Source organism: Callionymus lyra, chromosome 2 (genome assembly GCF_982586985.1).
Source record: "Callionymus lyra chromosome 2, fCalLyr1.hap1.1, whole genome shotgun sequence".
Lineage (NCBI taxonomy): Eukaryota > Metazoa > Chordata > Actinopteri > Syngnathiformes > Callionymidae > Callionymus > Callionymus lyra.
Genome location: NC_141819.1, coordinates 29589853 through 29617762, shown reverse-complemented (window position 1 = coordinate 29617762; position 27910 = coordinate 29589853). Strand labels below are relative to the sequence as shown.

General features: G+C 39.1%; 2 protein-coding genes across 5 annotated transcripts; both read right to left on the bottom strand.

Moving 5' to 3' along the window:
* On the bottom strand, positions 1–23246 carry gng12b (guanine nucleotide binding protein (G protein), gamma 12b). Of its 4 annotated transcripts, none has more exons than XM_087782917.1 (3): positions 23124–23246; positions 1465–1572; positions 1–1403 (listed from the first exon to the last, which is right to left on the bottom strand). In XM_087782917.1, exons 2-3 carry the CDS (start codon positions 1549–1551, stop codon positions 1278–1280), a joined length of 213 nt encoding a protein of 70 aa, XP_087639043.1. In that variant the 5' UTR covers positions 1552–1572; positions 23124–23246; the 3' UTR covers positions 1–1277. The 4 variants fall into 4 exon arrangements, with proteins under 4 accessions (XP_087639043.1, XP_087639045.1, XP_087639042.1 ...); XM_087782919.1 differs by having other exon boundaries at positions 23120–23207; XM_087782916.1 differs by lacking the exon at positions 23124–23246 and adding an exon at positions 3320–3378.
* Positions 23247–24508: 1262 nt separating this feature from the next.
* On the bottom strand, positions 24509–27691 carry dr1 (down-regulator of transcription 1). The gene is made up of 3 exons (XM_087784525.1): positions 27044–27691; positions 26787–26950; positions 24509–25426 (listed from the first exon to the last, which is right to left on the bottom strand). Exons 1-3 carry the CDS (start codon positions 27261–27263, stop codon positions 25283–25285), a joined length of 528 nt encoding a protein of 175 aa, XP_087640651.1. The 5' UTR covers positions 27264–27691; the 3' UTR covers positions 24509–25282.
* Between the last annotated feature and the right edge of the window lie 219 nt (positions 27692–27910).

Sequence of the window (27910 nt, the reverse complement as noted above, 5' to 3'; positions counted from 1 at the left end):
TAGAGTTGGAATTTAGTTTATTACAAAAAGAAAAAAAGTCAGAATGTTGGTAAATACAGAAAAGTCTATCTAAACGTATTTTATTTAAAGACAGTTACAAAGTTTATGCGTGATTGCTTTGCAGCAACAGATATTTCCGAGTCCGATCTGTTTGTTTTTATATATTCACAATAATGCACTTTGCTTAAACTGTTTTTAAACAAGAAACTACTAAATGATAAGTCCGTATTAACACCCATTCTTAAGTATTTGTACTTTTTGTACTATATTAATGAAGATAATATAGAAATATTCTTTTAAAATATCATCTAATGTCGCTTAGATTTAAATGGATTTCATCAATTTCTTTCTTGAATATATTCACTATACAAACCCTTATAATCACCTTTATATTTATAAATCATGTACTTAAGGACAGACACAATAAGAAGACAAAAATGGTCCAAATTCACAGTGACAAGACAAGACAAAAACATTAAGACCCCCCAGTCTGAGGTCCAGTCTTACACTAATCCACTTCTGGTAGTTGAGTTTGAAACCTTTGGTTAATGTGCTACAAATATGAATCAACTGGTACCAGGTAAACGTTGGAATGCAGTTTTGCAGAAGCTTTAATCAATACTTTAACCCAAGTAAACAACATGATCCTCATTAATGAAGCCATGATAAAAACTGTCACCGATAGTAAATTAACATCCCTATACCACTTATTGCTAATACAGTATTTATTAACTGTAGTCTGTTTACGTCAAGAAAATCCCAATTTCTACACTTTACTTTGCATTTCTTGAAGAAGCATCTATTCTTTGGGCCGTTCTGTCTATCGACCGTGTGATCAATAATTCAGTCGACGGTAGTTTTACGACTTCTAGGCGCAGCTTGTGGTCTCGACTCACGACTGTGAGGTCGGTGTGAACGACCTTTGACCGTTCGATACGTCCTCTTGTGCAGGACAACACCGACAGGAAATTGTTATCTCAAAGGTATTATCAGTAAACCACGACGGGTTTCCTCGCAAGCCTGATGAAAGTACAGAAGGAAAAGTGCAATCTGATTGGCCCGATGGTTGAGGGGGTTTGTTTATGTACATCGGGGTCATTAGAGGAGTCTTGTTTCTCGTAGCCTTGTAGATTATTAGGATAATAACGCCTAGACGAACATCAGCACTTAGAGGTTTGAGTGAAGGTCAGAGTTCTTGACTCCTGACTGCTCTTTGGTACAAAAGATGGAAAGTGGAGCGGAATTTAGGGCCTAAAGGCAAGTTGTGCTCACTAGACCTACAAAACTGTGCAAGGTTTCTTGTCCTTGAAAGGGTTTTCCGACGTCGGGACACCGATGAGCAGCGGGTCGTTCTTGGCGTGTTCGCCGCAGTAGCGCATCAGGTCAGAGGACGCCTCCGACACCTGGTGAGGAAACAAGTTAAGGCACCGATCTTTGACGGGAGTGAGAGTGAGTTGGACGCACCAAGATCCTCTCGATGCTGGCCTCCATTCTCAGCTGCTGCACCGTCCTCTTGGCCTGGGTCACGCTGCCGGAGCTCTTCAGAGACATGGTCGTCTTCCGTCAGCAAATCTGAGCAAAGAAATCCACACAAATGTTCAGAGGATCTCTTACCTACACAAAAAGAAACACACAAACTTTTTTGCTTGCATGCAATTATTTATAATTGTCGCACGATTCCTCTTTGAATATCAAGTGTCGGACCTGCTGCTGGTAATCTGCTTCCACAGGAACGGTTGCAACAATGCACCGACGTCCACTTTCAACTAATACTATACACTCTTTTAAACCACAAGAGGCGGCACGACCGTCGTCATGGTGACCACATGAGTTTTGTATCGAGAACCCAGCATCCTGCTATCATTACCTTACAGTATGTTCCCTCCACGATAAGGCGGGACATTTGGGCGATTGTTGAGGGATTAACGACCTACAATTAAGAGATCCTATTTAAACATTAAGTGGAGAAATACTTTAGCTTTTTTAACAAGGAAACACCAAGTTAACAAATATTTAGGTTGTTTTAGGTTTAATTTAGTGGCTGGTATCTTAAGTTCCATTTTTAATTTCTACGCAACCACTTTCATTATGTAAAACCGTAAACCATGGTACATTTCCAGACGGGCGGTATCAGGAAGACTATAAGAATGCTTTTGGGTTTTTTCTTCTAAATAAAACAATATTAAGATATCAGAATCAGATATTTGTGTTGTCACATTTGTAAACAACATAGGAAATAAAGATAAAACACAAAGTAAACAATAGAAAAAGAGAACCAAGCACCGAGGCAGCCATTCTGCGGCGCTTAATATTCCAGCGTGTTTTAGTAGTTTTCGACCAACATGTTCCAACAACCCAGCAATATAATGATAACCGTGATCATTTTGGTGACAATTACCAGGACTTGACATTTTCACACCGTTACATACCTACCTCCAAGAATTTCCCAAGCTTAGTAACATGAATCATGTTATAGAGGAGAGAAGTGGTCCACAACCCCTAGTCCGGGGACCAGTACCAGTCCATGATGAATCATATCATTTCATATCATTTCTGTCCAATTGATTATTACTGTCTGAAATGTGTTTAGTTTTGAAAAACAGGACAAAGTACATCTGAAATAACTTTTGAAATAACTTCTGTTTTTATCTGAAGGTCAGTCCATGAAAATAAATTAAACTGTGGTGCAAAGAATGTTGGGCACCTCTGGAGGAGAGGGCACATTTTGGAGAGAATCAAGTAGAGTTTAGTTTAAAAATGCTGTTTACAAAGTCATTTAGCAAGTACATCTCCTGGGTACTCACTCAGCATAATATCCAACCTCAGTTACTTAAATCAACAGCTCATTCATTTGTACCAGATCTCATCCTGGAGAGCAATGTAGAAGTTTTTGTTTTTGGCATTTAAAACTCTGTACTAAATGCATTTTTAAGGATATAAACTGACTATTTAGAATGCTAGAAGTAAGTGCCCGCACAGACAAAACATCATCAGGGAAGCAGCCCGTGTTACTAATGCTTTTATGCTGACACATCATGTCCTCAGTTGCCAGTCACATTTCAAGGTTCTTTCCATTCTAAATTCCACTGAAACTATTTTGGGACATTTCCCCTTCCAGCTAAAAATATATTGATACCAAAAATAGTGCGTCTGTTTCCAGCTCACTAGAAACTGTTGAGTGTGCATTTTGTAAATATACTGACAGAATACATGGCAAATCATATGAACATAAATACATACATACACTAAGCATTTTAAATACATCGCAGAAGAACATAGTAGGTTTGATCATATATTTACCGTAAAGAAATGTAAGTACCTGACACAGGAACAGCTTTCACAGAGGAAGCAACTTGCTGTTACATTGCATCACAAATGTTTAGCGTCAACAGTGCTTCTACTTCCCAGAAGTGACGGTTTACCTAATCTGGAATTGACGAAAAGTGTGTAAACTGTGACCCAACCTAACTGACACAACTCCTGCTTTTGAGATACAATGTGCTGCTTGGAAAAAGGACCATTGCATCACCACAAGACAAAAGAGAAGCTGCACACAATCTCCACTTGTATCTGTCTCTTTAACTCACAGTCCAGACACTGCTCGTGAAATAAAAGCTATTGTTTTCTTAATTATCGACACTAGAACATGTTCCCTGAACATAATGAGGAACCAGGGAAGACCTCAGATGAACACCAGAGATTGACGTGTCCAATAGTCTGCAGCATTTTTTTTTTCTAACACACGAGCACAAAGACAAAGTGGCTCTGACGAAGCGACGGTGCTGATCCCTGACATGTGTTGTGGTTAATGTTTACTCTGTGCATCGCTGCGGAGTGGAGTGGTGGGGCACTGGGACGGAAGGGAGATGATGAACAACAGCAGAAATGACTGCAGACAGGACGACGGGTCCAAACGTCCTTGTAATCCCTCACCCACTCCCTTCCGCTTCCTCCACAGGAAACAGGGTTGCTGGTTTACTCTGTGAAGTATAAATGATTAAATATGGTCTCGCAACTTTAAAAATAGCGACAGAGAGTGAGAAGAGAAAAGTGCTGAGTTGCTAGTAAGATGTTGTGTTTCATGGTTATTACCAGAAAAAATAGAGTTAAAATGATTAGAAGCCCTACATGCACTTATGGAGCATCAAGACAGAAAACAAGAGGGTAGTCCTGCAGCTCCAGCTCCATTTTCATTTTTGAATGTTCCAGTTAAGTGGTGACTGACATAATTCTGCAGCGCTGCTCTAGTTTCATATTTATTCTGGGCATGTTCATCACCCTCAAGGCCTGCGTTCTAAACCTTTTATGTATCTCCTATTATGAACGTTGACTTCAAATAAGAGTTCTTACGTTAAAAAGACATTGGCAAGTGTGTTTGTAAAATCTTGATACAGGGATTAATTTACGATTCACTCACGATAGATTTAAATAAATAATGATTTGATTTGATTGGATGTGATGCATTTAATCGATGTGAAAACCCAACTCTCCTGACTCACTCACATGTTTCAAATGTTGAAGTCTTCCTCTCCAAGATGCAGTAAGTTGTTCATCATGACCATGTTTTGAAGTTAGTACTTTATAAAGTTCTCCCCCGTCTGAATTCTCTGGTTATGAGAGGTTACGAGAGCAGAGTCCATTATGATGTGATAATAGCTTCACTCCTCCTCCAGCCAGCTATAATCACACATTCTTTGTTTATAAATTATACAACAGGTTACATGGAGATGACTTGGATTGATGACATGCGGATCATTTTTTGGGCCATTTGATCAATCCCAGCAGAGTGGGCGTGGTTAGGATAAACAAGATTTCATCATCAGAAAAACAAAGAGTTTTCAGTGGGCGGGGCTTAAGCACATTTTCTAATGTAAATATTTCAATGAAAAGAGAGTTTTGTACAAACAGACAGACACTGATGCTTACAATATAGCCCAACATCTGTTTAAGACACACTTAAATCAAAACATTTGTTGCCCTTTAGCTATTTGAGTGCCTTGCAATCCCTCTGATGAAATATTAAGAACACTAAGAAAGTTGTGAGGAGGTGTTACAACAGTAACACAGGTGCAAGAAGCAGTTAAGAGGCAGATACAGATCTCTCCTCACTTGCATTGGTGTCTCCATGTCATTTGAATTAATTAATCCACGTTAACACTCTTTACAAATTTAAAACAGTTGCTTCTTGTTTTGATTGTTTAAGCGCTTTGTGACCCTGGTCTGGAAAAGTACTATATAAATACAAATTACTTACTTACTTACTAACTTAAAGTTCAATTTTTTTTAATGTATTAAATATTGGATATTTGTAAAAAAAATATATATATATATATTTATATATACATATATGTATATATATCTACCTTTAGTGCTCATAACTTCAACTCCTGATTTTGACTTTTAATTCAAGTAGCTTCTGATCAGTTTTCATCCATCATTTTTGTTCACTTTAAATCTTTTTCCGTTTCACTGAAGACTGGTACTGACCACTGCAGCCGCCAGCCAGGGAGCAATAATGTTTTATGTACGGTGAAGTCACACCAGCATTCTGTCAGCAATAAGCTACATATGAAGCACGAATGCTAAAAGTGGCAGGCAAAAGTAATCGTCAGCGTTGCTGCTTTAAGCTACTTGACCTTTGCCCTCAGGGAACGTAAACACTTCAGCTCACTTATCAACACAGTTTGCACTTTCTAAACCCACAGCTGCACGGAGCACAATCACAAGACGTCAAGCCTTGACGTCGACAGTCCTGCTGCGTGACGCCAGCGTCTACTATCATTGGGAAGTAGGCTGCGGACACACAACTGGTTGTAAATTCCTGACAAAGGCAGAGTGTTTAATGTTTTATGGCACTATTGTTGTCTTACTGGTACCACTTGTGTTTGGATAGGGCTGACAGGGAAACTTGTTAATCACCAACATGTAGAATAAAAGGCTGTTTCTTAAGGGTTCACGTGTCGGCGTGGCTGTGAAGTCACAATAGAAAAGAACACTGAAAATCTACATCAGTAATTGTTGACATGAATACAAAGTTAATGACTTATGAACATTCTCTCAGTGTTGCACGATCATGCGGCTGACTGTCGCGCACACAGGGAAAGTATTCAGGGTTGAATCAGTTAGAATAATGAATAGAAGGTCAAGACTTCTTGGGTCATCATCAGCTTGAACAAACTGATCAGACGGTGTGTTACAGAAGAGTCGATCCTGTGATCCACGAACGAGCTTCAGCAACATCATGTTTTCTTCTTTAGAGATTTCGATTTTGTTATCAGGTCATGATAAAGTTCTATTAAGATAAGATAAATCCTGTTTGTAAATTCACAGAACACCAGACAAATATTTCCTTCATGTCCACTGATATATTGTCTAAGTAAAAAATATATATATTTTAAACTGTTACAAAGTAAAAGTGCAATGAGTTCATGCGGCAGTACAGAAGAGATGTGCAACACTGTTGGTAGCAGCCCAACAGAGGTGAACAAGTTCAGAACCTGCTGCAGTCAGTGGTGTGGGCTGACAGAGTCACAACTGTGCAGGCCCGCATCACTCCCAGACCTCACAGAAGAGGGAGAATCTGTTCAGAGTGCAAGGCTCTGTAGATGACTTGATTCAGATTGTAATTAATTTGTTCTGACTTCTCAGATTCAGTTGTGCGCGTTGCTGAAAATCAAATTCATAATATACACTTTATATTAAAATGAATTGCCACATTAGGTCAGCCTCCTCCCCTTTTTTTAATATCCTCTGCATCCACCATTCGTCACTCCTTCCTCTTCACCTCTTCATTTATAAACCTCAATGGTCGTCTTCTTTCTTGACCATTACCGTCTTCTACCGTCTGTGGTCACCCTCATCTCTCCAACTCCTTATCCATTCTCCCTTTACTGCCCCGACAAATCCCTCCACCATTAGCAAACATCATGGTTCGTAGAGACTCCTCCCCGACCTTGTCTGTCAGTCTGTCTGTGACCATAGCCGACTAGAAAGAACCACAATCAATCCATGATGCAATCACACTATCAACCTTGGATGTCTCTGCTAATCTTAAAGTAAACCTCACCACTGTCTAACTGTCCTCAGACATGTTCATCACAACCCTCACATGCTTCTCTGGGGGTATTAGCTACAACACTCTAGTCGTTGTCGAGACACAGTGCAACTCCCGTTGACCTTCGCTATCAATATTCTTATTGCAAAAAAAAAAAAAGGTGTGGTTCTCCATTTCCGCATTGAACCAAACTGTGTATCTCCAATGGTGACCTTTACACTTAGTCTGACCTCAACCAGTCACCACGGTGTGACTGTTCAAATTGACCTTCTACTGTTCTGATCACTCCATTTGTTCTGGCAGCCATTTCCTCTTATCCTTCAAGGTAACATTTAACAGTCCGGTCAGAAAGTTCACTGCTCGCTCCTAAATAGTTATCTCAGTCGGAACTTCAAAATAAAAGCTCCTACATCTGCAGTTCAAAATTGAGATCTTCTTCACGACAAACTGGTTAAACATTTTCAGTAACATTTAATTAGAAACTTAGCTATAGCAATGCAACCATTTCTCAATCTCACAATCCAATATTGTGACGGTATTTAGCCCATGGTACAGTATAATGTTTGGTAAAAAAAGATGACTCGGAAACATGCCATGCTGTCGAAAATTAAATGCCAGGACGTAATCTACTTTAATTTGATAGAACAAGGAGGAACAACCAGTGCTATGTGCATTGTGGTGGATCATGGGAGATGTGGTTTGCTGCTAAGACCAGCTGAAATACCGCAATATAAAAAAAATATCATTGCCGACTTATCTAATTCACTGTCATTTGACTCATGGGATCGTGTCATAAACTTGTTTGATGGTTAAAAAGTTGTATTTATACACTTAAATCATGTCTACATAATATTCTCTGGTTGCATGATCCAGTTTTTCATGGAGACTACATGCCACACTTTAGACAGGTCTAGATCCACATACTACATATCTAGTTATTAGTAGAACTTTGCAGAAACTGCGGCCTGACATCAAACTGTTTCAATGAGTGTGTGAATTCTACTCATGGGTATTTCCTTCACAGATTAAGGAGGTGTTACACCGCAACTGATAAATAGAAGCTGCCGTCTAAATGATTACCTATCAGCTGTCCAGGTCTAAAACTGCAGGGTCGTGGGACACTGAGTAGCTCCATTATCTGACCGCTGTACACCAGAACTGCCTGGCAACAAGAGCGTGCAGCCTCTCAGGCCTGGATCTGTGTCTGCCCCGTAAGCTCTCAGGCTTTCGACACATTTCAGAGGCATGGCGACAATGCAGACCTTCTATCAGCACTCGCAACTGCTGTTTGCACATTGTGTGGCGGAGAGGCACCGGGACAGAAGTCTGCAGCATTTACAAGTTTAACTGCGCCCTCATGAGCGCTAATCTCAGACAAGCTGATGCTATCAGGGAGCCAGACTGTCCAGCGAGGCGTGCAGGGGAGAGAGACAGAAGCTTCCCGGGAAGCAAACACACACAAAGTCGCCAGGGAGCTTGGCTGGAGACAAAGTGAAAGAGCAACAGTGCAGGACTCACAAAAACGTATATATTTTTATGTCTAAATGAAATAAATTAAACATCAGCCCCTGGGTTATTTGCAGATTAAAGTATCTTTGAACATGCATTCTTGCATTTAGTCAATCCAGTGGTCACTCATCACATCGTGGTTCACCTTCCACACGTTTTATTTTTATACACAGTACTGCAACTTTAAGTATATTGTAGCACACTGCAGTCAGGAAATGCCATCCTTCATGCATTTATTCTTACCGTAACAAACAAGTGATTCATTTAGACATCAGAAAAACTCAACAACAGAACTTAGTGGGATGCACTCTCCTTACTTAAAGTGCAAACAAAAACGGTGAACTCCCATCATGCTTTTTTTAAAAACTGCTCTTTTTAGTAGCAGCTGGTCGCTACAATATTGCATTTTATTTCTACGTCTATGTTGCCATGCTTAAAGTGTTTGGTTGGCTGGGCGGCAAAGCCTTATGTGAGCTGTGCAAATCAACGTTTCTGAATGTTGTTGAGAGGGATGGAAACTCGTATGCAATGTGGAGTTTGCAAGTTCAAATACATTTTGTGAATTTAAACCTTGTCCATTTAGTTAGTTATTAATGATTTTTACATTAAGGTAAGGTAAGGTAAGGTACAACTTTATTGATTGACTTTATAAATAGTTTTTTCCAATAACCAATACATACAGCAATTTTTTATAAAAAATAAAATAAATCAAAATAAAATAAGAACAAGAACATAAAGAGAAAGAACAAGATGACATAATCTAAGTCTAAAGATAAAGATAAACAACATAGATCAAAGAAAAACAACAAAGACAAAGGATACAAAAACTAACACAGAACAGAACATCCAGATACTTTCACTCCACTCCTGCCCCCGAACTCAGAATTGTATAATTTAATAGCCCGAGGAATGAATGAGTCCTTGAGTCTATTTGTTTTGCACCTGGGAAGCATTTGCAATTTTGGGAAGCATTTTGCATTACTAAAATTATGCAGCGTTTGGAGAGTTTATTAACTGTGAGAATGTGAAAATTGTTAATGACAGTTTGGGAAAGGTTTACAAAGAGTGCCAGAAGGTATTATTAGGTCTCAACGTGTATTTTAATAGTGACAAATTAAACTTTACTTTCATTTCATTTTATGCAGTAATGATATGCATCTTAGTCATCGTATAATTGTGTTTGAGGTACCCAGTAAAATAAAATAAAAAGACTGTTGGTTGCGATATGACATGAAGTTAAGTTTGGTTTAAGGTCAGACTGGACACACTTTAGAGACGTCTTCAAAGAGGCGGATGGATTTTTCCGAGCCAGTTAGTCACAACAAAACAGTATTTGAGTCGCGGCATACATTACTCACAGGAAGGTCAGTTGCAGGACGACAGACTCTCCTGTCATCCTCCCTTTTCCCACCTGGGCCTCACATGCAGAAAAACAGGTTTCTGCAGTGTGTGTGTGTGAAGCCTGCAGACAGTCAGAGGTTCAAAGCCCTCACTAATGTGCCTCTGATTCCCAGAAATGAAGGTTCCACCCTCCAAACCAGCGCGGCAAAGTGAATAACATCCATGGATTAGATCGCTCTTTGAAGTCTTCTGCTATTCTGCTTTCAAGCATTTGAAAGTGAATACAAGACGAGTGAAGTAGAAAGGTGCAGGTGCTTTGACTGACACATCAGCGTTCCAAGGTGGGGAGAAAGAAAGAGATGAAGGTTATGGCTCTGATTGGAGACAAAGGGAAGTGGGGAAAGCCACACACAGGAAACAGAGTCTGGAGCTAAATCTGGACGACCAGCTGCAGCTCAATTTGACGCCATCTGCTGCTCCTAATATAAAAATGCTGTCATACTCATGAGCAAGGCACTGCTGCACCCAGAGGTTGGGCCGAGAGTAGTTAGCAATCGGGGTATGAGTAAAACAGTACATTTAAACATTGGATTTTTTTTTTTAACAATACCGTATCTATATTTAACAGTACTGTATCTTTTTATTATTATTTTTTTATTTCCTTTAAATACAATTAACATGCACATATTTATGCGATTGTCTGTATTAAACTTCTGGCCGCTATATGGCATCAGTCATAACGTCCTCCACAGCTATGCAAAACTTGTGGGATCCGAGCAATAACTGAGGACGAGAGGATACAGTCGACTCCAGCAGCTTTTAGAGCCGACTTCAGGACACATTTGGGTTTAAAAAAAGCAGTTACGACTTTATCAAGAGTCATGTGGTCTGTAAATTCTGCAACACCAGAGTCAAATACTCAATACTACAAACACATCCTTGTTCCTACAGTATTACAGTATATGGTGTAGTTGCCTCTGTATCGTGATGATTGCAGTAATTCAAGTTGATCTTATCATTGAAAGTAGTAGTATCGAAAGAATGAAGTGACTTAACTTTACTGTGTTCTGTATCTGCCTCCATAAAAGCCCATGCTACACCCACTTAGTCATCCACGTGTAAGGAAAGAATTCCAGGGATTAAAGAGAAGAAAAGGCAACATCAGTGAAAGTAATGATGCCAAGAATCCATTCATCGTCCTCTAATTAAAAACAGCAGTCTCGTGAAGCGAAATGTCAATGATAGATTTGCACAAATCAGATCAGAGGTTATATTTTGCTAGACTGTGCGAGCTCGTGCATTTTCGGACCTGCTGGTTGCACGAGTGTGTAGGGGTTTTCCAGAATGCATCAAATGAATACCTGGTCGGTGAAACTAATTTGTCATCTCGAGGAATTGTCTCGAGACAAGGAACCGTATCCAGTTCTTGGAAGACTGTTAACAGCTCTTTAGTCACTACCCTCAGGCAGCGCTTGGCGTAACATTTAACAAACCCCTCACTTCGTCCTGTCTGCTCCCTGATCCCACGTTTCATGATCCATCACGCCGCCCGTCTTATCATGTGCATGCAATCTCTCAAAGACAACGGAAGCACACATCAAGAGAAGATTTAAGGGAGCTGCTGTCACAGTGTTTATGTACTTGTGAGCACAGAAACTGCCTGCTATTTCCTGCAGAGCGACTTGCACTGATAATACCACATGAGCCACCGTCTCCACCCAACATGGGAATTAAACCGTTGACTGGATTCGCTGAAAATCACCCAAAGGAGGGAGAAAAAAAAAGAGCGTCTCGCTCTCCCACCAAAACTTCCTGGAGCCCGCGGCGGTCCTGGATCTGCACAGGTCTCCCAGACAACTGAGCTTTGTCTAGACAGCAACAAGCGCTCTCCTCACTGGATAGGAATTCAGTAAACCCAGAGCCCCTCGTTTTCACACCACCTTCACATGGCACCCAGAGTCCCTCATTGTTACAATAATCCAGCATTTCCCATCCGCCTAAAAAATGCACAACTCTGATACTGTGGACAGAAATAACAGGATGGTATTGTAGCAGTTGGTTGCATTTGGTGGGACAGAACACCTCTGTGCCCCTCGCACTGCTAAGTATGTGGGAATGTGACAGAGGCTGCAGAATAAGAATTCCTCTCATTCCAGCCCCAACGGTTTTAACACCGGCTGATCACGTTCTGCCTGCTTACCGGTCCACTTGAAGACTAGTAGGGAAGGAATGCCTAGGTGGAGCTGGCGTGCTATTCAGAGTGTGTCACCGATCTTCAGGATTTCACCTGTAGCCATCAGCTAATCACTTAATGCTTCGCTTGTTTCAAAACACTCATGACATCCTCACAAAGACATTGAGTCTGACATACAAAAGGTAAACACCGGTTTCATCCGACTGCACAGAAACTTGTTTTTAACTGCTTTATTATGTCTGCCAAGAAGGTTTTTGTCTGAGAGAAGGCAAAATATCTCAAAAACAGAACGAGGGATTTCAATTGAATTTTGTTGGACTTTTTAATTTCCTTCTTGAGCCACACATCATTAGAATATTGGTATGTTTCCATGTTTTCGAAGTAGCTGCTGCGCAGGCTCCTGTTTTTGCTCGCAACTACTACTGTTTTTGTAGTTTGTCACCTGCTGTCTCGTTGAGCTAACTGCTAACAGTATTTCAAATGCTAAAAAAGGTATGAAGTTATATGCAAAACATGAAGAGTCATTTATAATATATAGTTAGCTATTATTATATCCATTTTCCTTTATGTGAGGGTTTTTTGTTTTAATGCAAGGGTGTTTCTTTTACATACAATTTATTTAATGGCAAACATTATTATTGCAGTTGTTTTTTTACACATAGAGGTGGTAAATAACTAAGAATTAGATAAATTATGTTCAGTCAAAATATTTATTGAACATATTTATCACACTAAACACCAATTTAACAAATATAAATAATATAAACAATTAATACCATCATAAAAATCAATTCACTATTTGTTATGTACCATTATAAAATAAAAATCATTTATTTTCTGCTGCTGATTCACTTTCCTTTGGGGGGCTAGAGCCTATCCCGGCTTCGATGAGAGAGAGAGGACACCCTGGAAAAGTCAACAGAGACACACAGCCATTCACACACACACACACACACATACACACACCGTTCAGAGTTACAAATTAACTTCTGTATGTTTTTCGACTGAGCGCCAGGAGTAAAGCCGACATGTTGTCCCCCAGATAACCTGCGCCCCTTCTTGCAGTGCGGCGGTCGCGCTAACCACCGTGAGCCCGCTATAAATAATAATAGGTAAAGACATAAAACATTATAAAGCCTTGAACTCCAGTAGTTCGTCATTCATTGTTTTTGTTTTGTTTCTCACAACAAAAGGATGGAGAGCGAGATCCACTGAAGGACTGGTCCTCCTGCAATCCACTTGTAAACACCGATCACCTTTCCCCTAACACTCTGAATTGACAACACAAAAGTGAGAAAAACAAGACCTTAGACAAAGAAAAGGAGAGCTTGGATTAGATTCCGCAACAAACGCTTATGAGCTTATAGCACCGTGAAGCATCCTGTTTAGGTGTCACCATGGCGACGCAGGTCAATGTCACACACATTTGCAACGCACACAAACCTTGGACAGCATTGACAAAAACGTATATATGTGTTAATTAAACTGTGCAAGCATCTGAAAGTTATTCTTCATATTTAGGAACCTGTGAGAAGGGGTGTGTGATTCCGGGGGATGGAGGGTGTAGTGATAGTGAGTCTCCCTCATGACAGCTTATCACCACAAACACAAGACAACTTTCTGACCTCAGTAACAACGATGACCCCCCCCCCCCTTTCTACCACCCCTCCTCATCTCCTTCCTGTGAACTTTGGAGCACCCCAGAGCTGAGTGAGCACTAAACTGCTCATAATGAGCCATCATGTGGGAGGGGCGGGGAAGTGGGCTGGACGCCGGCTCCACAAGTGGCTGCTGCTTTTGTCTCGTGACATCTTTCCTGTCTGGTAGCCACCTGATAGCAACGACGGTCCAAAGACATTCGTAATCTGCCCTTTGGCCTGACGTGCTGTAAGGGGCGGCGAGAGTACACACTCTCTGTGTGAGAAGAGAAACAGGTATTATTAACTGGGAAAAGAATCCCAGTTATGCACTCCACCCAGCCCTGCACAAGGGTCACTGTATACAAAGTTCACATTTTCACAGCAGTTTTCGGAGAATGCATATTGAAAGTTCCTCGACTACGAGACAATAAAAAAGAGGGTGTTCTGTGCACACAACTCAACGGCTTCTTCCTTCCTTCTATTCATTGCTCTGCTAGTACACTGGAGCAGACAGACAGGCTCAGACAGACAGACTCCAGCAGTGCACCATATATGTAATTTCTAAAAAAAAAAGAAGTTTAGATAAGCACATCTGGACATGCAGACAATTCAGAGTCAACATTTAACTTCTGCATTTTACCTCCAATGCATTCTTAATAGTGTACTCTGGGGCTTGGGCTGTGAGAGTACAACACAGGTTTGAAGATGTATTATTCAAACAAGATGAAAACACATGTTACCTTGTTAAAGAATAGTATTAAATATTTCTAATTTAAGTAGTACATTTGCAGAGCTAAATAAATATAAATGTGCAGTGCACAATAAAAAATATAAAATTTAAAGTAAAAATAAATATTAATGACATTAAAACAATGTTGGGGGGACAATGTTTGTCAGCCGTCTCTTTGTTATCCTTAAAACTTAAGAGAAATATGTTTTACAATAATAATTAATATATATACAAAATATTGATAAAATTGAATTGATTAATAAATCAATAAAAATAACAGACTACCAACAACTACGATATAACACAGGAATGTGTTGTGGTTGCATTGCAGAATATGCAAATTAAATAATATGACTGAAAAAAAAGAGGTTGAGAAACTAATACAATAGGAATACATAAATTAAAATAAGATACATTAACATAAAATGTAATGTAAATAATAGAGAATCATTCAAGAAACCTTTTTTTTCACTGTCCTTCTACAGTCAAAGGTCAAGTGTGGCCCCCAGCAGGTGCTTGGAAACCCTACAGAATGATGTTTTGGGGTGACAGAAACTGCCCTCTTAGTTCATGCAGACATGCAGACTCCGTGTATGCGTGTGTTCAGTCTAGACCAGTGAGTCCACACGCACACTAATTGTACTGTTAAGGGTGTGTGAGACACTCTGAGGGACATGATGCAGATGAGCGCCCTCATGAAGCCTGGAGCGACACGTTCTTTATCCAATTATCTCCAGACTTCAGCTGCTCTGCAGTAACACCCACTCTTAGAATGTCACTTATTCAGGGGCTATTCTTGGTGGAACCATTAGTTCCTTCTCCACAACACAAATGTTTGACATAGCTTGTGCAAGCTAAGAGTCAAGGTCATGTGACTACTTCAAATCTGGACGTGCAGAGGATTGAAAAACTTTTTTTTCTCTCCAATTCAAACGATGCCAGACTGGTATTTGTCTCTCTTTCATTTTGGGGCGTTACAGTGCTGCATTCATGGCGAGCACGAGTCAGGATCTCACAGGGAAAGTATGTGAGAAACCGGTGGCAGCGGTTTGTTTTCAGAGGCGTGTATAACTCCAATGGAACGCCACTGCAATGTGGATCAGCATACCGTCCTGTTTCACCCCAAATAAACGTCAATCACAGCGGCACTTAAACTGCAGACCAGACCATGACTGCAGGTCTGACAGAAAACTCATTCTGTGGACTGGAAAGTATTTCTTTGAAGAGATAAAAAAAGAAATTGAGACACCTACAGGGACTAGAGAAGCTACTGTTCTCCTGGACTGCTCAGACCTGGTCAGCTTTGCAGTGTGACGGTTGAATCTCGAGGGCTGGTTGTCAGTGTTACTCAGAAGAGCCCTGACACTCGACAACCGGAACATCCCAGTGTGATACGAGTTATATTTGACTTCTGACTGCTGAGCTGGGTCAGCCTGACCTGTGTGTGTCAATGTGCCAAAAATATCAACAGGATGTACCTCAAGTGAGTACAGGGGTGTAACAATGTGACCATTGTTTTTTACAGTTTATAGTTCAATAATGTGTGTGAGTAAATAAAATAATTATATTTTTTACAATTAACTTTAGCGAATATTTGTTCATCTTTCTGTTGCAATTAAACCTCCGGCCGCTAGATGGCAGCAGTAATAATGTCCTCCACAGGTAAATAACCATTTAAATCTTGCGGGATCTGAGCAATAACTGAGTACAAGAGGATACAGTCGACTCCAGCAGCTTTTTAAACTGATGTTTGGACATATTTAGGTGTCAAGTGGTCTGTAAATTCTTCAACACTAGAGTTAAGTACTCGACAATACTACAAATATATCCTTGCTCCTACAGTATCGCAATATACCGTATTGTTGCCCATGTATCGTGATCAGTATCGTATCACCAGATTCTAGCTAATACACAGCCCAAGTTTTTTATTTATTTCAAGTAACAATTGAATTTTATCATAGTTATTTCATGATTTATATTTCAATTATGTCCTCTGCAGCTAAAGGAACAATACAATCCTGCAAGATCCCGGAAAATGACTGGGGCGAGAGGACATAGTCGACTCCAGAACCTTTTAAAAATGATGTTTAGGAATATTTTGGTTTTGGTTTTTATAATTAGTTACGATTTCAAGAGTAATGCCAGCTCTAAATTCTGCAACACGAAAGTCAAGTAATCAGGCAATACTATGAACATATTGTTCTTCTTACAGTATGGCCAAATATTGCTAAACATCGTATAGTTGAACCTGTATTGCAAACCGGCAGCCACAAAAAGCTAACAAAACTGACATGTACAAAGCAAGCTGGCCTTTGATAGATGATTCTCTACGGGAACTTGAACAGAAAAAACGGGATCTGAGATGACCCACTTTTTGAGCAAAGAGGACCGTACTGCGGGTAACAACAGAAATGTGGAAGGATGATAACAAATCTCAAACCTAATAGCTCGCTGGTTAAACAGATGTCTTTGTGCTGTCGTGACATTTTGTTCACGCAACAAATGACAAGAGTGGGACTAGTTTCACTTGCATTATGCGTCTGTGCAACTTAAGATAAGTGTTACAGCCATCTACATTAAGTAAATGTGGTGTGACTCTAGACTCAAGTGGTACCTGCTTTGGTGAAGGTTAACCAGACACATACTTAAATACAATCTCAACTAGTCTCTATGTAGAGATAGCATTATGCTTTTTCTTCCTTACAACAGCTTTTTTGAAAACGATACAAGGGTGCACAGAAATGATCTAATTTCCCTTTAATTTATTATAACTGTCTGAAAGGAGTATTAATTTGAGCAGAAGACTAGAGTTCCGTGAAATTCGATTTAAAAAAAAGAATAATAACTGTGAAAAAGGTCTAAAAAACTATAAATGGGACATCTTGTTGACGAGAAACCAGCTGTGGGCTCCTGATAATGTAGCAATATTGTTTTTTTCTGAGAGAAGTTTCGTTAAAATAATGCTGACATTAAAACGGTCCACTGTGTGATATTTTTTTTACCATTTAGTTTCTTTATTTAATTATAATTTTACTTTGCTAAATAATTATAAAGAAAAGAAAAGAAAAGAAATTACACCAGAGATGATTCATCATCCAACTGCAAACTTTTTTATTTTGACACAAAAAAAAGATCTAACATCACCATTGCAGACCACTTGTTTCCTTGTTAACAACTCTATCATAGTTGTATTGTAGGTCTTTTTAATTTCAGTGAAGTTTTTTTTATAATCCCATATTTAGAACGCTGTTGCCATCACGTTGCAATTTTCTATTGGCCGGTACCGACAGTGCAGAAATGTGCATCCATCTTTCTTTACAATACTAAAAAAATATAACCTCTATTAGATCGTGTTAAAGCAGTGAAATCAGCTGAGTCTTGATCACATGTGTGCACAATAAACAGCAGTGAGGGGGAAGTCCAAGGTCCTCTGAGACCAACAGCATGGACTTATTAAACAACTCTGGCGGTGATGCATACATACAGGCAGGAACCTGTGTGTTGCACATCAAACACAAGCACGGCTGTGCTGCATTGGGCAGCAAACAGCTCATAATGTCAACAAAGTAGCACAGAAATAAAAAAAGAGCAGAAAATAGAACACACACACTTTCTGGCCACTAGTGTCAGACATCAGAGCCGATGATCAAACGCTAAATAACCACATTACTTCCTGCACAGGGAAAGAGCGCTCCCGCCCTGGAGTGTGTCCACACATGTGTGTGTGAGACGAGGCGAGTGGGAGGAGAGACGGAGTGTGGGGAAGCATTCAGGAAGCGGCCGGAGCGAAGCCGAGGCGAGGGGAGGAACATGTCCATATATGAGCAGGCATTCGTGTAACAGGATGGAGGACATACCGGGGGAAGGTCTCGTAAGTCTCCGGTGTGCCACAATGATGCATGGATGTGTAACGCTTTACTCACTCTCACACACACCGTGAACACCTGTAACTATAAAAGGTGAGGGTTGTTACACTTCCTCACCTCGAGGTGTGCACTTGTATAATGACAATTACAATTCAGCACAAGGACACCAACCCACACGTGCACAGAACATTTGACCTTAAAGAATCATCTGGTAGGAACAGTAATTCAGATTTTGTTGTAAAGTGCGGTGATAATTGAGAACAAACATCAGCTTGAAGCCGATGACCTCTAGCCTACAATGGTTCAGGTCAACTGAAACTGTTGCTCTTTTTCCCGCCTGCAGTGGTTGGGAACTATCCAAAACCTTCCGATGATTCAGAGCATCGGTTAGGTGGGCGTTGAGCTCAGACCAGCCGGGGTATGATCGTCATTCACATTCAGTTTAGCCGTGCGTTTCTATTGCATGAACTTGTTTCGGCAGTTTCAGCCTTGGACAACTTTGTGTGTTGAATTAACACTTGCACATGCACTTGAGGAAAATTTGGCCGTTTTGAAAGGGTCAGTGTCAAAATATATAACATGAGAGTTGAATTATTAATATACCACTTCACCACTATGTATGTGACGCCACAATTCTATGAAGAAAAAAACAGGTTCCTTTGATTCAATTTGAACGCGGTGCCGGTCTGACCCTTTACTAAATGCTGACACCTGGTGGAGAAAGTATGTGGTGTCAAAGGTTGATATCGAAAATCGATTTAAAGCCGAAAAACTTTACAGAACAGGGGATGGTAATAGAATTTCACAAGGGTCTCTGTCTTTTTTATGATTTAAGTAAGGACATCAACAAGTTCGATTATTAATTTGAATTATGAATGAATAAATATGCAAAAACAATTATTTTATTACATATATCCTTTTTTTAAATATAAACTAATAATTTATTAAATTTAAATCAACAAGAAAAGCTTGATCAAAAGACGGAATAAGAAAAAATGTGGTTATCAAACAAATATTTGTAACATTAAATATATAATTAAACAAGGAATGAAGCAGTATATCGCTCTGTTTGATGGTGTCCTGTTGCTGAATTTCAATGTTCAATGCTCAATTCTAATCGTACATTACAGTTAAGAATTTAAAAATTACTAATTATCTTTCCTTGAGAATATCAACTAGGATTCAACATTCAACCAATTTCAATGTATGCAAAGTGATCAGTCACTCAGTTTTAACGTTTGCTTTCAGCTCGTGGCACCTGGTTTACTCTTGCACTCAAAATGCTATTTAATGATTCATTAACTAATAGAAAAGTGTGAATAAAGAAAGAAAAAGTTATTTCATTTACCTTTTTTTTTCCTACTGTAGTAGAGTTTGAAAGAGGCTTTCAAAAATCAGAAATAACTTTATTGCTAGTGACATCAGAACACTAAAGGAATTTTGTATAAACATAACAGGAATTTATTTCCATGCTACATGTGGCAAGAAGCAAGGGACACCCTGAAAAGGACCCCAGCTAATCTCAAGGCACAAATAGACAACCACTTAATACACTGGCCTGCAGCATTTCATTCCTGCTCACTGCTTATAGCAAACATGAGTAAAGCTCAGTTACTGGAGAGAACGCTGACTGGAAGTGACTCATGGTTTTATTACGTGCCGTCATTTCTCATATGACTGGCCATCGAAGCTAAGCAGTTCAGAGTAGAGAGCTTTTGTTCATAATTCAACTAAGTGCTCTCATCATCCGAGTTAATAAGATGATTTAAATATATAAAGCCATTAAATAATTGTGACGCTATTAAGTTTATTGTCTGACAATTACCACTTATGTTGTTAAGGCCTCTCCTTCTTCCGCATTAATATTAGTTTTTACCATAGCATGAATATTCTTTTCACTTAAATGAGCATAAAAGCAAATACAAATAATTGTACACATGACTACCTTAAACCCACATGCTAAATCTGCCAACTATTATAAATCCATGTGCCACACAGTGACGTAGCCATATTTTAAAACCTCGACTAGACTTAACTTGATGAAAACTAATATTCATTGGACTCCAAAACCGAAGGACCCGTAAAGAAAAGACAGAATATACTTCTTAGTTAAACATAATAAAAAGACAGATTTTCTCCATACATTCCAGCAGGGGGCAGCACTGTTTACTCTCTCAAGCTGTTCATGCTCATAATAAAGTGAGTCTGATCAGACTGCTCATATATAGACTAGTTAGTCTCTGTTAGTAGCAACAATTGTACATTTATTTGTCGAATTGAGGATGAGTGCAAATCACAGTAAATATCTTCATTGATTTTGAGAAAAAAAAAGATAAAAGGCAGCAGTTTATCAAGCAATCCGTGAAATAAATGATAAAAAAAAACGTATCAAGTGTCTTCCACGGCGCCAAACATACTTCAGGCTTTTTATGCTAACAGTTGTGATGCACAGATCAGAGCTGTGTCTCAAATCTTGAACTCATACTTGAACTTATATTTAATATTTTTAGTGTACAAGTGCATACTTGCAAACCGTGCTGCCAGCAGGTGTCTATGATAGTGTTTCTACAGCTGAATCATCGTTAAATAGTAGTAGAAGAAGAAGCTGACGAGTCATTTCCGGTTAGTGTGTAGCAGCAGTGTTTGATTTGAGACATACTATCTGTCGACAATTTGCGTACTAGTGTGTACAATCACACAATCCTGATGCATACTGACCGCCAGTGCACTAAGAGAAGTATGCGATTTGAGACACTGCACAGCACTGGGGAGGACTGACGTGGAATTGAAGTGCTGTCATAGAGAGAATTAGGGGCGCAGGGGTCAACGCTCTCATGGGAGCCGTCATGATGAGGTCCGTTACCGGTGACGACTGGGTAACCTGGCAACACTTGCTCACGTCAGAGCTGCAGGTCAACTCCAGTGGAGTCACACTGACCTGTCACATGCCACATGGCTGCTTGAAAACCGTCTCAAACTCGTGTTTTGACAAGGAGTACTTCTGAAAGTTAATTCGACCAGAAGAGACGTGATTTGGTCAAAAGAGACTAAGAGATAAGTTCTCAATCATGAATTCTTGCATATTATTAAACATCATTATTTAAGCAAAATCATAAGTGCACTTTAAACTCACTGTCAAACTCATATTTGGTCTGCCAATCATTCTGTGTGGCTCGCTGTACAACATGTAAGCCGACAAAGATGCAAGTGTTATGATAAAAAAGGAACAAGGATTATCTATGTTGTGAGACTTTCAACAAGAACAAAGATGATGTACCTGTTAAATACAAAGACAAACAAAGCATTAAATAACAGACGGAAAAGTAAATATCAAACTCTGACTCACGATTACTGTTTCAGTGTACACTACAGAATGGCAAATAAACACAATTGTGTTTCGCCCAAATCATTGACTGTTAGAAAATGTTGACCCCTTGTGTGATTGACACCATTAGTATTCCGTGAATTCAAAAAATAAAAAATCTACCAGCTCAAACAGTTCTCTTGAGAATAGGCCTGGATATTATTCAAAAATCTTCAATACCTGGAATGATATTTATACCTTGTCTTCGATAACACTGAAATGAAAATTCAAATGAAATGAAATGAAAAATTGCTGTATTTACTGTGGTTATTGGATTAAAACAATTTCCCGAAGGAGACCTCCTGAGGGATCAATAAAGTTCTACCTTACTTGGTTCTACAGAGGTTGGTGACATAAAAGAACTAAAGCTCAGTAGTACCCCGCCCTACTTGAGAACATCTATGTGACATGTGTGCAGCTCAGCATGACCCAAATCATTTCTTCATCTCTTTGTCAATTATTTCAGGGGCTCGTTTTTTTTTTTCTAAATCTTTAAATATCCACAGGTTTATGAAGAAAGGTGAAGCAAGGAAGTCAAACCATATTACCAGCAGCTCCTTGGCCACCAAACCCACCACAACTTTAATTGAAACTTTTATACTCACTCACAGATACAGCAAGAGTTACCTTAAAGGACACGTGACTATTTTCTAATTTTGTTTTAACGTGATACGAAGGTTTTAGAGTCACATTTTGCAGATGCTTGTTATCTAAGTATTCTCAGGAAAGTTACGTTTCTTTACAATTGCAATGAAATAAGAGTATTTCATGGGTTGTCGATGTTTGCTAATATGAATGTTGTGTTCATTTTTCTTTTTTACCTTGTAATAGCAAGATATTTTTGCACACTCACTACTTACTTTTTTTTGGACACACATTGACTCATTCTTGTTACCACTGCATCCCTGCAGCAACATATATATTCAATTACAAAATAAAAGTAGGAGAAAAATATAAATTTAAAATATTCATCTGGGTGGAAATGCGCATCTTGGCAGAGGTATGCGCGGTGTGAGTGCTTTCCTACTTCATAGTTGAGATGCCATGTAATGTTAATTGTTCAGTTTCTCCTTTTTGAAGAGCTAAATAGTCTGTTTACAGTATTTTAAATGAAATATATGTTGATAATAAAACATAAAAATGTTGTGAGGTAATAAAAAACGACATTATATTTCTGATGAGATTAACAATTTGTAACTAGAAGAACGTGTCGTCTGCTAAAGTTTTCTTTATTGAATCCAATGTAAAAGAACAACATCTGTCGCCCGTTTAAAAAACAAACTAACACAGCTAAAAACAACTGGTTTAAGCACTTCTTAAATATTGTTTTTGAAGTGGAACGACGATATGTTGTTCGAGTAAATATTGAAACAAACAAGACTCACCACTTGTCAGTACATGATATAAGCTAGCAAACTCACCTACCTCGAGTCCACCTTCTTTGATGTTGTCCAGCAAATTTCACTTACAACTCGATTTCTTTTCTTCTAAATGCGTCAACAGGGAGCCGCTCTTGAGGGGCAGGTCAAGAGCTACCCAAAGTTTATTTTACAGAAACATGTCGACTGACTGGAGTCGTAGACATATGCCTTTTGAGTGACAACACCGCCCCCTACTGGCGCTAAACAACTTTTACAACAGTTCAGACTTTATTCCAATAACCTCCTATTTGCATTTTTCATTTGGTAGAAACTAATCAAAATATATGAGAATTCAAAGATACAACATTTTAAATAATAAGAGCAAGAATTCATTTAGTGTTGTAAAACAAGTTTTTACATGCAAGCTGATCCTAAATTCATTTTTGTAAAACCCTCCACACAAAAATCCAAAGTGACATCATAAACAGTTGAACTAAACAGGATTGTGATCACAATATATCATATATAACATTGATGCCTGCAGGCAGGGAATCGAGCAGGTTTGACAACCTAATTTCCCGAAGGAGATCTCCAGAGGGTTTAATAAAGTCTATCTAATCTAAGGTTTATTAACTTCCTGTACTCGACTCTTGCATGTTCAAAGGTTTTGGAACATCTGCTATGAGCGGATGAAACTCATGCAACTATTTGTATAACTTGAATAAACAGTGATATTTGCGTCATGCTGCTTGTATAACAATAATATATTCATAAAAAGGTGTAGGCTATAGGCCTTTTTCTACTCATTACTTTAAGTGTATTTTACAAAATACTTATAGAAATGATCATAATGATCAAAGGTAAATACATTCATTGAATAAATACACAACTCTGCTTTTGCAAATAAACCGTTTGAAATTCTTCAAAGAAAAGCAGTGAACCAAACATTTTCTGGTGTCTTAATATGATCATCTATGGCAGTGGATGAAATTGAATGACTAGTTATTCTGAACTTGTGTTTTCATTCCATCAGTTTCTACTGCTTATTCATTAGCAAAAAATATATAGGAAAAGAAGAAGAGTGTAACCTTATCCCAGTGTATCATTATTGTTTTCATTTGTTGTTTTTTTGTCATTTTAATGTTTTAACTTATTTTACTTTTTTTCTTCAATGATGGGCAAGTTGTTTACATAATTATTGAATAAAATAAAATTTAAAAAACACAACTTGTGATGTACTGCAACATTTGAAGCTCTTAAAGAGTCAATGTTGAGGTGATGAAATTATTAACCAGAGTCAGTTTTAAAAAAAATAAACTAAACTGACTACATTTTAACAACTTGGCATATCTTATAAATGAAAGAAAGCATTCTGATCAATCCAGTGAACTCAATGTTCATTCACCAACTCTTTCATTACTTCATAGATGCATAGAGAAGACAAAATGGTCTATAAAACATGTTTCCTTTATTGCTTGAAGAATACAACAAAGTCGTGTTCTGAACACACGTCACACCACTTGTCTTTACACTGACGGGTCAAAAGTGTCGATACTGTAATCAGACAGAGGAACGTCTAACTCAGCAAAGCGGTTTACAAAGTCAGAGCTTCATAAGCCTTTCCCTCACATGTGCTCTCAAATAAGAATTGCTTGAAGAAAAACTCATCTATGTGATCTCCATCTTTGGTTCTACTGACAAAATGTCCTGGAGCTTATCAGTAATACTGTGGAGGGTTGTTTAAAAGAAACGCCAACATAAAGCATACGCTCAAACTAATAATCCATTTCCTTCCTAGTCAACAGAAACATTTCAAAATAATCCCCCTGAAATATCACTGAAATACATGTCAAGCTGAAAGCATGTGTGAGGAACGAGTGGAGAAATCTACGAGAAGCTGTAAAAGTGGCTCAGGAATGAACGATTCCCGTTTCATCACTTGACCTTTGCTGACTCCACAATAGATCCAGAAATCAACACCAAAAATAAAGAATACAGAATAAACAAGATTGATTCAATAACCACACAATCCACATAATGTCCAGGTGCAGGAATCTAAACCTGTGGTCGTCATGACACCATCATGTCCGTCCCGACGTATGATCCCATCATGTGACACGGACAGCAGACTGGACCGCTGAGAAGGACAGTTCTGAGACAGACGGGTACCAAGCCTCTCCAGTAAAGAGATTCGGAAAAGTTATGCAAGAGTGTGTACTAGGATCACATATCGTCCTCATCATCTTCATCCTGAGAGGAGCCCGCCTGCTGGGCTGCACTGGCAGATGCTGCCATCTGTGCCTGCTGAGCGGCTTGCTGCATCTGCAGCCATTCCTGCTGGGCCAGTTCGGCCTGCTGCTGCCGGGCCTGTGGAGCCACAGAATACAGCCAACTTAGTGACGTTCAGGTTTCATGTTCAAGCAAATAATTATATATGATCCCGATTGGATTGATTAGATTAGATTGACTTTATTAATTCGTCTGGAGATCGATCTCCTTCCGAAAATTTCCAGTTCACAGCAGACAATAGAAGGTTCAGCAGCAAGAACAAGGACAAAGTGCAAAGAGACATTTAAGTGCAAATATAAAGAGCATGGATAAAAGGAAATATCACAAAGACCTAAAGGACACAAACATAGAATAACAACATCCCTTTACTCTGCTCTTGCCCCCAAACTCAGATTTACAAAGTATAGCACAAGGAATATAAACTAATAAACATATTTTTAACATTACGTGTGTAAATCATTTCAGAAATTCTTAATTCATGCTCAGAGGTGAAAAAACAACTTTGATGCCAGTTTTTGATAAATGAAGAGTTGAGAAGTTCAGATGGTTTCTCCTCTCATCTTATATCAAATAATTTGCTCTTTTCTGCAGTACATTTTACCTCAAATTAGATCCTACCTGAACTTGCATTTATTGTTGTTTTTTTTTAAATATATTTTTTGTTAAAATGTTTAATAAATCAATAAAATAAGTAGTTGTTACCAGACATTGACATTGCCTCTTCTTTCAACATATTAAAAATACGTTAACATTAAATGATTCAACAGGTGTGAGGTAGACAGGTTGGCCACCTGGTGCAAAGACAACAATCTCCACCTGAACGTGGAGAAGACTAAGGAGGTCATTGTGGACTTCAGGAGAGTGCACACCAAGCATCAACCACTAACCCTCGACGGAAGTGCAGTCTAGAGGGTGAGCAGCACCAAGTTCCTGGGTGTGCACATCTCTAAACATATTTCCGGGAGCCACAATACAGCATCACCAGCCAAAAAAGGCCACAAATGCCACAAGTGTTCTAGTTTAAATCATTAAAAATAAGAAAAAACAAAGTTACATTTAGACATTATACCTATAATAAGTAGAGCAGATTATATCTCATGCAGAGATTCTTAAGATATCCTTTCACAATCTTGTCTACAGTTACTGCATTATTTAATTAAAATGATCAAAAACTAAATGATGGTCATATTATTCACTTTGTAAAAACTATTCTTGTTTTTATTTCCCTTGGTATCTTATTAAATGAACCCTTAAACACAAAGTTAAATGTAGTAAAAAGAGATGAATGATGTACGTACATCAAACCATCACCACCTTCACCATGAAACATAAACCAGATCCTGATTTATTACAGAGGTTTGCTTGTATATGCACCGGACTGCACTTTATTAGATTGTTAATAACCAACTATCGCTTTTTGCAAAATGACTTAGTTTACCTTTGCAAACAATTCCTGTTGTTGCCGAAGCAGCTCTTCCTCTGGGATACCCAAGTTCTCCAGTCTGGAGTTCGCCTTCCTTCTTTTCAGTGCCACCGTTTTGCACTCCTGCAGGACATCCTTCACTTCTGTGATGTACGACGCGAAGCCCAGACTCTCCAGAGCTGCAAACACAAGTCACAAGAATAAGTTGTTGTTGTTGTTGTTGTTGCTGCTGCTGCAGCAGCAGCCCTTGTTGCTGCTGTGACAGGACTCACCGTTGATGACATGCTCCGGGGAGATGGTCTTCTTGTCGGACTTGTTGCAGATCTCGTTGGCTTCGGACGAGATGAGATGGATGAACTCAGTGCAGCAGTTCACCACCAGCTCCCGGGCGTCGTTGGCCACTCGAACGTTGGGGAGAGTTTCCTTGATCATCTTGTTGATGGCTGCCCTGGGGATGGTGAGGTCATCGTCGTTTCCAGAGGAGGAAGCCATAGTCGCAAACGCGTCAAAATTAAAGCCTCGAGTTTCAATCAAATAATAAAAAATAAAAATAAAAAAATAACGCTCGTGGTTGCAGTGTTGAATTTGAGAAGTAAAGGGGAAACAACAGCTACAACTATTAGAAGAAGTTCGAGAAGCCACAGCCCCGGACACAAGCGGCGAGCATGGCTAAAGCTAAGCTAGGCTAACAATGGGCTAGCTTGGCGAGCAAGAAGGCAGGAGTCTGTACTGACAGAAGCTCCGGCAACACGGCGGTGAATGAGTGTCATCAGCCCAACGTTTCAAACATTCTCGTGGCTCACGACAAAACAATACAAAAAAAAATGTTTTGCTGAAATATCGGCGAGAATCAACCGGATATAATGTCACAAAACACTCAGATCCGGCAGAGGCGCTGAAAGTGACTGTCCTTTTGTTTACTGCCACCTAGTGGTCAGTATAGACCAAAACAGCTCTACAGTTTTAAAATTACCACAGCGCGCTCGTTAAAAAAATAAAATCTTTTTTAGGTGCACTTAAGAAGACTTATTGAAAAAAGATATTGGGGAGTGCAACAAGTCCTTTTTTGTCTTTACACAGCTTATAAATCAGGATCATTAGTTATTTCAATCACTCCATTTAAAAGTCATGTCAAGTCA